We start from the raw sequence: 13517 nt of genomic DNA, 5'->3' as shown, positions 1-13517 counted from the left end.
GGCCAGGCCGGCCGCAGCCCCCACGCTCAGCTGGCGGTAGGGGCGGGAACCATAGAGGCCACGGCTGGCTGGCAGGGAGCCCAGCGGGAGCTACTTCCCTCCTGGGCGATGGGAGGGAACTCTCCAGCGCCGATGCTTCGGCCAGGAACCGGACGCCGCCTCTATCCTCCCCCGCTTCCGCGGGGATGGGGGCCAGGATGCCTGCGGCCGGCTGGCCGAGCCACGAGCCTGCTTCTCTCCCTAGGAGGCCATGGGAGGGGAGCTCTTCAGCGGCGGCTCGGCCGGGGGACAGGACCGTGATGCCCACGGCCGGCTGGCTGAGCCGCGGGCCTGCTTCACTCCCCTCCCGGCCAAAGGGGGAGCTCTTCAGCGGCGTCTCGGCTGGGCCGGCCGTCGCCCCCGCTCCGCCCCCGCTCGCCGGGGATAGGGCCATGGCGCCCGCGGCTGGCTGGCCAAGCCGCGGGCCTGCTTCTCTCCCCTTCCATAACAGGGGAGGGGAGCTCTTTTGCGGCGGCTCGGCTGGGCCGGCAGCCACCCCCACCCCTCTGGAGCTGGGGACGGGGCCATGACGCCCGGGGCTGGCGGGCCGAGTCTCCACCCTGCCGGCGGGGGATGGGGGCATGGCGCCTGCCGCTGGCTGGCCGAGCTGTGGGCCTTCTTCTTCCACCACCACCCCGCAGCGGGGGGGAGCGCTTCTGCGGGGGCCGGCCGCCGCCTCTGTCCCGCTCGCCGCAGACCTCCTCTGATCCCCTCCCAGCACCAGGGGGCAAGTGCAACCTCCACCCGCGGCCGGCAGGCTGTGCTGCAGGGGCCCCCCTCCCCTCCCCGCCCCGGGTTCACTGTAGGGGGAAGGGGGAGTTCAGCAGTGGGGTTGGAGGGACGGCGGGAGCCTCAGGACTGCGGGTCATCATTTGGTTGGCTCTCCACACACGCCCCTCTCTGCCACGCAGTGCTCATACGTTCATTGCCTAGTCATGGCACACCTGTAGCACGGGGCAGAGTCGGCCTTGCCGGAGGGCGAAACCAGGGCATCCCCATCTCCGGGGGGGCCCAAGGGGGTCTGGAGCTCTTAGCGACCCACCCACCCGGCTATGGTGGGAGGCCTTCCGTAAGGCACAGGGGGTCTTTTGGGAGGCCACCAGGGGCCGCCGACGCACCAGGCCACCGAGTTTGGGGTCCGTCCAGGGGGCCCGGGGTGCCGGGCACACGGCATCAGCGCCAGCGGCCACCCTTGGGTCACCCCTGGCCGCTCGGCCAGGGCCGGGTGTGGAGGACCTCAAGGGCACCCAACGCCCCCCCTCCCGGGTTGCAGGACTGGCCCTGGCGTCCCCCTCAGGCCGGCTGCCCTCTGGGGGAAAGACCAACAAGATGGTTCAGGATATGGCCAGGGCCCTCAGGGAAGGCGCCCGCACTGGGGCCCCCCTGCCGCCGCGCTTCCCCTGCCGGAGCACCGCAGCGGCCTGCACAACGAGGTGGGGCCCCGCACGGGGGGAGAGGTTCTCTCTTCCCCGCAGGAGAGCCCGGCGCTACCGAGCGGATGACTGTTCAAATCCGACAGGGATGGGGAGACCGGGATGACCACGGCTCGTCGACGGGTGCGACAGAGATCTTCGTCCCGCTGCTGAGCATCATGGCGGCGCTCAGAGAGCTCGTCGTCTGAAAGTGAGTATGACCCAGTGAACGACGCGGCACATGCCGATGGCACGTTCTGGTATGACAGGGCAGCCATCCCGGTGCTCCCAGATTGACTCGCCCGCCAAGCGGAGGAAGGGTTGGGTCTGGCTGGGGATGCCCCCCCCACCCTCTCGCTGGCCACGGGGAGGAATCTCAGCTGCCCTCCAGGGTGGCACATGGCAAGGCGGATCTGGGAGCGAGCCCTGGCTGGGTACTATGTTGACGTCTTCGACATGGCCAAGCCAGCTTTTGGGCACAGCTTTCCAGGGTTACGGGGAAAGAAACACGTGCCCACATGGCAATGACCACGTCAACGACGGCACGACTGGTGGTTGAATCGTTACCGGGACACTTATGCCTCTATGCTGACGACAGCGCTTTCCCCTAAGGGCATAGCCAACGGTTTCGGGAGTACATGGAGCAGCGATGCTGGAGAGGCCAGAGTCCATCGCGCCGGGGGCAGCGGCGGCCATTGAGTTATGACCGAAGAATTCTGCCGTTTGGCACCTCCCCACTCGGCCACTCCTGGTGGATCGATCATCCGAAACGCAACGCATATGGACCCCTGGATTTTGTGCAGGCATTCACTAAACAAGGTCAGGCCCGCGAGGCGGCGGCCTGGAGGTAATTATAGCTGAAGTGAGAGGCGGCTGAAGTATGCTGGGAGAATATAATCGAAGGAGAAAGTGCACACGCATTTCCGTGTGCAAGTTTGGCAGGCAATACAGCGCCAGTGTCATGGGAGGCACCTGAGGGATTCCGGCCAGAAAAGCAAACCGTCCTTTCGAGGTGCCCGGCCCGCCACTGACCCCGGTGCCAAAGGGGCAGGCGGGTCTGGGCCATCTGATTCCACAAAGTAAGGCAGCCCCGGCCGGGGCCCTGGCGCTTGGCCAACACGCCGGTCTCCCTCCATGCCATTTTGCCGTGGCTGGCGCGATACCCCAACAGGCAGGCGGCAAGATACCTTTATGAAGGTTTCCTACAGGGTTTTCGCATCCCCTACACAGGCCCCCGGGTGGCTATGGACAGCCGAAATCTTAAATCCGTGCGGGCCTTCCCAACGTGGTCGCGGCGAAGATCGCCAAGGAGCAGGCTGCGGGGCGGGTGGCTGGCCCCTTCACCGAACCACCTTACCATAATTTGCGGGTATCCCCGCTCGGGGTGGTGCCCAAGAAGGCGCCAGTGGAGTAAAGGTTGATCCACCACCTGCCCTACCCGCACGGGACTTCGGTGAACGATGGCATCGATCCCCGTCTCTGTTCAGTTAGGTATGCATCTCTGGACCATGCCGTAGCCATTATCTGGTCCTGTGGTCCCGGGGCCCTGCTGGCAAAATGTGATGTACAGTTCACCTTCCGGTTACTCCCCATTCACCCTGGGGACTTCTGCCTCCTGGGCCTCAAGTTTGGGGGGTGCTGGTATGTAGACAAAGCCATGCCAATGGGGTGTACGGTGGCATGTACGGCCTTCGAATCCTTCAGCACTTTCTTGGAATGGGTCACCAAAGACCGGGCTGCATCCCCCTGCATCACCCACAACCTAGACGATTTTCGGTTCGCAGGCTGGGCAGCCTCCAGCGAATGTGGGGATAGGTTGTGGGCCTTCCAGGAAATCGCAAAAGAGCTAGGGGTCCCCCTAGCGCCGGAAAAAAAAACGGAAGGCCCGGCTACATCTTTGGTGTTCCTGGGCATTACCTTGGATACAGTGGCGGGTACGTCTCGGCTGCCCCTTGACAAAGTGGCCACACTTCGACCCCTCATGGCAGCAATGGGGGCACAGGAGAAATGCTCTCTGAGGGAATTTCAAACCGTTCTGGGTCACCTGAACTTTGCATGCAGGGTTGTGGCACCAGGCCGCCCCCTTTTGTGCCCGTTTGGCCCGGGCCACCCGGGGGGTACGGGCCCCACACCACCGCATCAGGGTTACCAGGGCCATTAAAGAGGACCTTGCGGTGTGGGTGGAGTTTCTCAACCATTTCAACGGGGTGACCATGCGGCAAACCAGGCTACCACAGGATTCCGTGCTCCAGGTCAACTCCGATGCCGCAGAGGCCCTAGGGTTTGGGGTTTACTTCGACGGCCGTTGGTGTGCACAACGGTGGCCCCCAGGATGGGGCGGACTCAGGCATCCGAGGGACCTCACATTCCTGGAGTTCTTTCCTATCCTTGTGGCAGTATACATTTGGGGACAGCTATTTAGGGACAAAAAGGTACTCTTCTGGTGTGATAATCAGGCCACAGTGCGGGTCATTAATAAACAGTCCTCTAGATCCCTTAGAGTTATGCGCCTGGTCCGGCGGTTCGTGGCACACTGCCTAGTCAATAACATCACTTTTGTGGCTAAGTATGTTCCAGGGACCGAGAATGGCATCGCCAACGCGCTGTCCCGCTTCCAGGAAGAGAGGTTTTGGGCCTTGTTGCTGGAAGCCCGCAGCCAGCCGGACTCCTTCCCGCAAGAGCTGTGGAGCCTTGGCGCTGATCATTGATCCAGGGCGTACTGGATTCCCTGGCCCCGTCAATGCAGAGGGCCTATCATGGGGCCTTGAACACGTTTTGGGCCGACAGCAGAGTCCCTGCGGGGCACAACCAGGGACAGTTCAGTGAGCCGGCGATCCTGCAGCACCTGGACAGGCTCCATTCCAGAGGGAGGGCCATCCAGACTATGCACATTTCCCTGGCAGCAGTTTCCTTCTACTGTCAGGCAGTGGGCATCCGGGACCTGTCCTCCTCTTTCATGGCGCGACAGGCCCTGAGGGGATGGGGCAGGGTCGCCCCATGGCCGGCCGACGGCCGGCAACCTATTTCCACAGACCTCCTTGGCCGGTTCATGGGGGCCCTCGACGAGGTCTGCCTGACAGGGTACGAAACGCTGCTATTCAGGGCGGCTTTCTCCCTGGCCTTCTGGGGGGCCTTCCGCAGCAGTGAACTGGTGGCCTCCTCCCGGAGGGATCGCCAGGGGGTGGCCCTGGGGGTCCGGGATGTAGCGCTTGGGGACCACAGCGTGCAGATTTGGCCCCGACGGTCCAAGACTGACCAGCGAGGCAGGGGGTGCAGGGTGACCCTTCTAGCGGCCCCGGGGAGTGGATCCGGCCTGGTCGCAACCTCCAGGGCCTACCTGGCGGCCCGCCCATCGGGGGACGGGTTGCTCCTGGTACATCAAGATCGCACCCCTCTCTCCCGTTACCAACTGGCGGGGGTGCTCCGCATGGCCCTGGCCAGGCTGGGGGTTCCACCCAATTCGTACGGGTTGCACTCCTTTCGGATCGGAGCAGCGTCTACGGTGGCGGTCCTGGGGTATTCCGGACCCGGGATCCAGGAGCTGGGCAGGTGGCGAGTCTCTGCATACGAGAGCGACGTTCGACCCTTCCCCTCCCAGTAATTCTTTACATTTAAGTCCTGACAGGTCATGCAGGCCGGCAGGTCTGGATCGTGGGCCATAGCATCGTGCATTGGGCATCTCGCTACGCGGCTACCTCCAGATGGGGAGAGTCGTTGGGACTGCAACCACGGGCGACTGTTCACTGGGTGGGGATTTGAGGCAGGCGCTGGGCGTCGCTCCTGCAACAGCTACGCCAGATCCGGGAACATCGTGGCACGCACTTTTCGCGGTTGTCGTCCAGCTGGGGGAAAACGATCTGCCGGAGACGAAATGGATACAGCTCCTCCATGACATGCTGTCCAGTCTTGGGGCACTGCCCCTGCTTCTGCCGGGCACCGTGATCTTTTGATCCCAGCCGCTGGAAAGGCGGGTGTGGCGTGGGGCCAGGGTGCCAGGCCGCGTGAACACGGCCAGGAAGAAGATCTGCCGGGCAGTTTCCCGGTTCGTTTTGGCTGCTGGCGGCAGGAGCATCGCCCATCCAGCCATTTCCTTTCGGGAACTGGCTCTTTACTGGGAGGATGGTGTCCATCTGTCGGAACAAGGGATGGACCTCTGGTTGCGCGCAATACAGGGAGCGCTGCAGGACTGGCTGGGTTGTTAGGAAGCGTTTGGCGGGAGCCGGGGGCAGGCCCCCGTGCTTTTGTGGCGGTGGCGCATGGGTAATGATCTGGAAGTGCCGATGGTGGCAAGAGGCAACCGCCCTGCCGAACCGGCAAAATGGGGATCACCTCTTGCCAGGAGTGTCCACCCGGCAAAGCCCTTCAGCGGAGCGAAGTCCAATACAGGGCATCCGCCCATTGGAGCTTCGCTATGAAACAGACAGGCCAGATCAAGACCCATGGTACGCCTCACACTTCGGTTTTTGGTTGGCTAATAAAATGGCTATGGCCAAATGTTTATCCCAGCTAAGTGTCCAGTGTGGTTATTGGAGAGGATTCACCCTGGTGGTTCCCACCCTCAGAAGGCAAAGACAGCTGTGAATCACCCACCGGCTGCGGTTGCCTCTGGGGGTGGGACGGGTGGAGCCAAGGTGACCGCTTCCGCCTAACTGAGGGCGGAAGCGAAGCCCGAGCCATGTTGGGCAAGGGCTGACGTCACCGGAGGGGAGGGCAGATTGACCCTTTAAAGGGGAAGCCCTCCTTTGTTCTGGCCATGTGCTTCGGCCAGCCAGCGATTTGCCCACCCACCTCTCCCTGGATTTGTCCGGTTGTTGCATTTTTCTGTCATAGCCGTTTGGCGGTGGCGCATGGGTAATGATCTGGAAGTGCCGATGGCGGCAAGAGGCAACCGCCCTGCCGAACCGGCAAAATGGGGATCACCTCTTGCCAGGAGCGTCCGCCCGGCAGAGCCCTTCAGCGGAGCGAAGTCCAATACAGGGCATCCGCCCATTGGAGCTTCGCTATGAAACAGACAGGCCAGATCAAGACCCATGCTACGCCTCACGCTTATGTTTTTGGTTAGCTAATAAAATGGCTATGGCCAAATGTTTATCCCAGCTAAGTGTCCAGTGTGGTTATTGGAGAGGATTCACCCTGGTGGTTCCCACCCTCAGAAGGCAAAGCACATTTTTAAAAGGCATGTAATTCCTCACATATATTGTGAGTTTGGGGGGAGGAAAGGGATGTAATGGAACCAGTCTTAAGCAAGGTGAATGCTAAGCTGACTCAGACCTTTGAACAAAGAGAGTAACTGCATAATAACAATGGCATAAAAAGGGGTACATCACTTATAATTTGTCATTGAAAGGGATTCAGGTAAACTTTACTGCTGCTGTGTATTACACACAAAGCAGATGAAAGTGTTTTTAGTTCTGAGGGGCAGGAATGTCATGAAGGTTAGATTTAAGGCTTTTTGCAGGCTGTTCTACGGTTTGATGTTTGAAACTTTCTGTGATTGTATATGATTTTTTATTTCTTATTGTCCAAGACCACAATTTAGCGGGAAAACTGAGGGCCTATAAATGTTTTTGAAAAACAAATATGTTACTGTCCCTCATACAAAAAGCAAAAGCTGGTACAAACAGCTGAATTTTTTTTTTAAAAAAAACTTTGCTAAAGAATTTAGGGAGAATATTAATTTTTAAATTATCCATGACACCCAACCCCCTGACCAATTAACATATTGGTATATCCCTGGATTTTCAAGCTGAAATGTGTCCCATTGAACATGGTGAGATTAAAAAGTAGAGCTGAGAAAATTCCTTCATTTCATTACTTGATTGTTCCAGAATGTCTCTGTTTTATTTCCACTTCCAATTAATTTTGATTTAATTAGGATAACTTCTAAAACTAATTTTAGAATTGGTGTTTGTACCATTTGCTGCTACTTCCCCCAGTTAATTTGCAGCTCCCCACCCTTATCTTACTGATGAACAGATGTGTACTGTAAAACACTGTACAAAAATGTACTTATAATACTACTGCATACTTGAGTGCACTGCATATGTACATAGATAAAAAGTCACCATAGAATCATCATTCATACAATCAGTTTAAAATGCAGTGCTGCTTTAGCAATACACCTTGGCAGTATTGACAAAAAGACACAAATGGAAGGAACTTAGAATCTTATGACACACCTCATATGCACAACACTTGGCACAACATTTAGAAATATTAAACAGGTCACTGAAGAATTCCAAATATGTTGATTCCAGAATCAAGACCAGAAATTGGGAACTCTGGAATCCAAGGTGAAATAGAATGGCAGATGGAAGCATCACTACTGAACACTGCAATCCTATGCAGTGTTATTTTGCCACAAATTTATTAAAATAAACGGAATTAAACTGGAAAGACTGCACGGGATTACACTGTGAAATAATTTTGCTTGGATTTATTTCAGTGTTATTTTGAGTTATCTTGATTCAATATACAGACAATTTAAAGATTTCCTTATTTTTCGAGATGAGTTTTCATTTATACTTCTTGGTAATGTGAAGTCTTTTTGTACAAGTTTCATGATAGATTTTAAAATGCAGAGGTTTTCTTGTATTACTATGTGATGATATAAGGAAAGTACATGTCCCTAAGACTTGCTTTAAAAAACATTTTTGGGTTTAAATGTCCTATCTGATGATAAATTCTGTGAAAAGTTTCACAGAACATTTGGGTTGCATCCTACCAAATGCAAGTGTAATTTGGGAAGAGCTTCCCGTGTTCCCTGCTCATAGTGCTGGAGGAAAAAGAAAGAGCAAACAGCAAGCAAAGAACAGCAAAACAAGAGAAACAAAACAGATAACTAATCATTCGGCAGTTTTGATGTCATCACAACCATAAGTCTAAACAATAAATGACAAACTATTTTCATCTTTAAATTCTAAATACAGTCAGATAAGGAAATAAGCGGTTTATATTTAAAACAGCTGAAAAGTAGAGGCGGTGGTGAGGTGGGCTTCCAGTGAAGCTTGGAGGTATTTCAGGAGGACGGGGCTTGAGTAGCATTACCCAACTGTGACGCCAAGCAGGAAGTGAAATCGTCATACCTGGTAGACAGAAAGAGGACGGTTTTAAGTCAAAAATACAGACACCTCAGAAACTGATTCAAGCATCATTTTTTTAGAAAAATAATGGGAGTCCCTAACAGTATCACCTTTACCACTCTGTGCCTTGAATCTGGATTGTATTCAGTTGAAACCTTAGCTTGGATTTCTACAATAAAATTCTGGCTCAAGGTCCACTTTCGACCAAAGAATGATGACATTATTTTACAACTACTTAAAGACAATCATGTCTCTAATTGGTCAAAAGAAATACCAACAAAATTAAGAGTATTGGAATAGACTTCATTGCTCTCCAAAACAGTAATGAAAATTTTATTTTGTCCTAAATTAAAGACAGACTGAGAGACCACAAACATCAGATTTTCTATTCAACAAAAATCCCAGTCTGTTCTCCCTGAGCCTTAGGCATTCTTCCTAAGTATGGAGCTATAGCCAATTACCTTACATCTACCTTATCTGTTGATCAGCGTAGACCATTTATGTTAGCCCAATTTAATAGTTTTCCCTCAGCCTCAACCAAAGGAAGGTACCATCAAATTCCAAAACAGCAAAGATATTGTCACTGTGGTTCTCTTGATTTTCTGATCCATGTCCTTCTAGAATGCCAAATAAGTGCAGATGTGTGTTCTAGATTAGTCCATCTGTTGCTGGCGGTAATAAAAATTCAAAAGTCTACTATCGCCATGTGTTTTCTTCTAGGAGTCTATAATGCTGATGTAACATGCACGGTAGCTCTATTTCTGATGACTATTTTAAATTGTTAATTTTACATTTTTGTTGTATTATTGTTAATTGTGCTTTCCATTTCTCACTAGCACTATATATATCAGCTGCCGGTGTTGGAGGGGGTCTCTTTGGCACTGACCCTTTCGGCTCGCAACCTGGGTGTCCACCTGGACTCATCTCTTTCAATGGAGACCCAGGTGGCATATGAAACTCGGGTTGCTTTTTTCCATCTGTGCCAGGCCCGGCGGCTGGCCCCCTATCTCTCCCAGGTCAATCTGGCCACAGTGATCCATGCAACAGTCACATCTAGGCTGGACTATTGTAACTTGCTCTATGCAGGCCTTCCCTTGCGGCTGATCCAGAAATTGAAGCTGGTCCAGAATGCAGCGGCCCATCTTTATTTATTTATTTATTTTTAAAGCTTTTATACTGCCCCATCCCCGAAGGGCTCTCATGGGTTCAGTTAGAGATCATATTACCCCCATGTTGTGCCGCCTGCACTGGCTCCCAGTGGAGTTCCGGATTATCTTCAAGGTGTTGGTACTGACCTTTAAGGCCCTTTATAGCCTGGGGCCTTCATACCTGCAAGACTGCCTTACCTCATATGTCCCGAGTCGCTCTCTCCATTCAGCAGAGGTGAATTTACTGGTGGTCCCTTGTCCCTCTATGATGCAGCTAGCCTCCACCCAGGCCACGGCTTTTACAGCCCTGGCCCCTGCCTGGTGGAATACTCTTCCTCCAGCTGTTAGGGCCATGAAGGACCTTGGGAAGTTCTGCAGGGCCTGTAAAACTGAGATGTTCCACCGGGCTTTTGGGAAGGCTGGGCACTGTGTTCGCCCCTCTCTGTTGCTCCATGTGTCATCAGCTTATCTGAAAATCTGCCAGTCCCCTCCCGGGGCTTTACCAGATGTCATCCACCTAATTTATTAATTATGGAAAGGTTATTACTGCTACTGTTTTTATTGTATTTATTGTTTTAATTGGGATTATTCGATTGTTTTAGTTGCAATGTATTGTGTTTGGTTGCCTATAAACTGCCCTGAGCCCTTTGGGGGTAGGGCAGTCTACTAAATCGAATTTAATAATAACAATAACAACAACAACAACAACAACAATAATAATAGCAACAACATCAACAACAACAACAACAATCCTGTCTTTACATGTATGAACTTGTATTATTTTTGATATCTATGCCAATAAAGGCATGATTGGAATACAGAAACCTATGAAAGGGGGGGGCAGAGAATGGAAAATGGCAAGCTGCTTTGTTAATCTTACCCTGAGACTGTGAAAGAAATGGCAGCTTAGAAAAATACAGTAACAGGAGGAGTAGACCTCTGGCATTAGCAAATTTTGACTCCATAAGTGGTGCACTAATTGACTGCAAAATGGCCACAAAATGCAACAACAATAATCCCAGGTGGGCCGATGGAGAGGTGAAAACACCTGAAAAAAATAGTGCAGACCATAATCTCAAAATGGAGCAAATGTTGGAAAAGATAACAGAAAGACTGGGTAAAATAGAAACTGAAATAACAGCAAAAAGAAAAGAAGAAGAAGAAGAAGAAGAAGAAGAAGAAGAAGAAGAAGAAGAAGAAGAAGAAGAAGAAGAAGAAGAAGAAGAAGAAGAAGAAGAAGAGGAGGAGGAGGAGGAGGAGGAGGAGTTTGGATTTATATCCCCCCTTTCTCTCCTGAAGAAGACTCAAAGGGGCTTACAATCTCCTTGCCCTTCCCCCCTCACAACAAACACCCTGTGAGGTGGGTGGGGCCGAGAGAGCTCCAAAAAGCTGTTACCTTAAAGAAACAAAAGAACAAATGGAGGAATTGAAAATAGAATCATCTCAATGTATGAAACAAATTGATGTACAAAATTATAGAATGGCCTTTCTAGAGCTCAAGCAAAAGGAAAAAACAATGAGAGTGAGCAGTCTAAAAGAAGTAGCAAATGAAGATTTAAGAGCCAGAATGATTCCAGCGATGGCCAACTTTATAAATATAGAAGAGGATGACCTCACTGTGGAAATAGATGTTCTGTTCAGAGTGAACAGAAGAGCTGCAGCGGAAAGAAAAGTGCCTAAGGACATACTGATCATACGCACCAAGAAATCAATCAAAGATGAAATTCTGTTTAAACAATCCAAACAAAAATTTCAATTGGAAGGCCATGAGTTGACTATTCTAAAGGAAATTCCACACTCCAACCTAAGAAAAAGAAGGGATTACATCCCACCAAGAGACACGCTGAATAAAAAATGAATAAGGTTTAAGTGGAATTAAATTGAAGTCATTTATTACACTTTTAAAGGGAAAAGAGTGAACATAGACACACCATTTAAAATGAATGAAGTCCCAATTCTGTGGAAATCCAACACTAAGTTGATAAGTAAAATATACAAAATCCTTTTGGAATTAAATTTAGAACAGGAAATCATTAAAGATTCAATTTTTTCTGTTGATCTTGTTAGAAATATTGGAAGTCAACATCCTAATCTATCTAGTAGTAGTAGCTCTATTTACTTATCTGTATTAACATCTTATGATGTAACTTTTTAAACCTTTTAATATTCAATAAAAACTATTTTTTTTTAAAAAAAATGAATGAATTCCTGAAAAAAATACAAAAGAGATTTAGGACTGGTTTAAGACTATATACTACACGTGACCTCCAAATGGTAAGATATGCTATAATTAATATTGTACAATGTTGTATATGCTGTATGTAATTGATCAACAGTAATCTAAAGCCCTCTAAATAACATAACTATTATTACTTTTAGATTTGTGATTCTATTTAATCGGATTCTTTTTTCTTTTTCTTTTTTTCCTGATAATGTCAGTATACAGTATACAGAAATAGACTTACCTTTTCTCCTGTAGCTGGTCAACTCTATGATACCTTTGCAGTGGTGGTTTAGAATACTAAATTCTATGTGCTTTTATGGACCTTAACGTTTTGGAAATTCAGTATAAAATAAATCTAAACATTAATGGATTGAACAATCCAAAAAAAGAAGTGTTATCTATGAATGTCTTTCCAATCAATGACATAGTGTGCCTGCAGGAGATGGACATTAAAATGTTAACAAAAATATAATCTTGGGGTCTGCTTCCAAAATTGCTACAAAAAAGAAAAGAGGTGTGGTATTCTGTATAGAGTTGACCAGCTACAGGAGAAGTCTGAACTGATAAACAGGAAGATACAGAAGTAGGTGATCCTTAAAGCTCCTAGTTCCAAAGTGAAGAGACTTAAAAGTAATGATGACTGTTTCTATTAATTGTTTTTGGAAGGAAATGAGCAGCCCAGTGGAATTTTTGTTTTAAAAAACCCCTTACAGGCTATAGATTTATCATACAAAAATCGTGCTACTATTCGTTACATTAGCTGAAAATAAATGAGGCTGTGTAACAACTTGGGTCCCAGGTTCATAAAAGACCATTACTCCATTGAGTCAAACCATTGTTTACTGTCAAGGGCAGTGGCTATTCAGGGTCTCTGGCAGGTAGTAATTTCCCTCTATACTTCCTACCTCAGACCCTTTCAATTAATTTTGAGATGCTGTGAACTGAACCTAGGACCTTGAGTATATAAAGCATCTGCTCTACCATGGAGTTAGCTGCAGCTTTTGGAAGTTACGGTATGTTTGTGCTATTTCTCTAGTGGAAATGTGTGCATAATGTGTCTTTGTCATATTGAAGTGGATTAACAAACAGATATATTGCCAATCAAAGATCTCCATACATCCTTAAAATAGAAACACTAATTATATATGGCCTTTGTTTAAATTGGGCCTAACATAGGGTTTAACCCTTCAACTTTGCATGTTTGCTAATTAAAATCACATCCTGCACTATTATTGCCATTTTGAAGGACAAACAACACACAAGGAACTGGTCTGATTAATGGAGCTGTGCATTAAAAAGTTAATGCTCACTTTCACCTATGTGTGTATAAAGTTCTGTCAAATCACAATTAACTCTTGGCAACCCCAGCAATGGGCTTTCAGGGCAAGTAGTTAAGAAGTGGTTTGCTGTTGCCTTCCTCTGCAGAGCCTTCTTCGGAGGTCTGCCTTCCAAGTACTGACCTTGTTTAACTTCTGAGATCTGATGAAATTGTGTTATACTCTGCTGCTTTCCTTCCCCTCTCTTTCAGCTATAGTCCTGATATAAAGCCATTAGTACCTGCAATACCAGAAAGTATTTGTTTTCTGGAATTCATGACAGTTTGTCATGATAG

At 49.8% G+C, this 13517-nt stretch overlaps 1 protein-coding gene across 4 annotated transcripts; it reads left to right on the top strand.

The window, feature by feature from the left end:
• The first annotated feature begins 361 nt into the window (after positions 1 to 361).
• Positions 362 to 5292, top strand: LOC125435098 (collagen alpha-1(I) chain-like). 4 transcript variants are annotated; one of them, XM_048501143.1, is made up of 2 exons: positions 362 to 1662; positions 5068 to 5292. In XM_048501143.1, the coding sequence occupies exon 1, from the start codon at positions 566 to 568 to the stop codon at positions 1658 to 1660; it is 1095 nt and encodes a 364-aa protein (XP_048357100.1). In that variant the 5' UTR covers positions 362 to 565; the 3' UTR covers positions 1661 to 1662; positions 5068 to 5292. The 4 variants fall into 4 exon arrangements, with proteins under 4 accessions (XP_048357100.1, XP_048357101.1, XP_048357098.1 ...); XM_048501144.1 differs by lacking the exon at positions 5068 to 5292 and adding an exon at positions 4070 to 4101; XM_048501141.1 differs by lacking the exon at positions 5068 to 5292 and adding an exon at positions 4019 to 4048.
• The last annotated feature ends 8225 nt before the right edge of the window (positions 5293 to 13517 follow it).

Source organism: Sphaerodactylus townsendi, linkage group LG06 (genome assembly GCF_021028975.2).
Source record: "Sphaerodactylus townsendi isolate TG3544 linkage group LG06, MPM_Stown_v2.3, whole genome shotgun sequence".
NCBI classification, from domain to species: Eukaryota; Metazoa; Chordata; class Lepidosauria; order Squamata; family Sphaerodactylidae; genus Sphaerodactylus; species Sphaerodactylus townsendi.
Note: the sequence above shows the minus strand (reverse complement) of the source record. Positions and strands in the feature narration are given on the sequence as shown.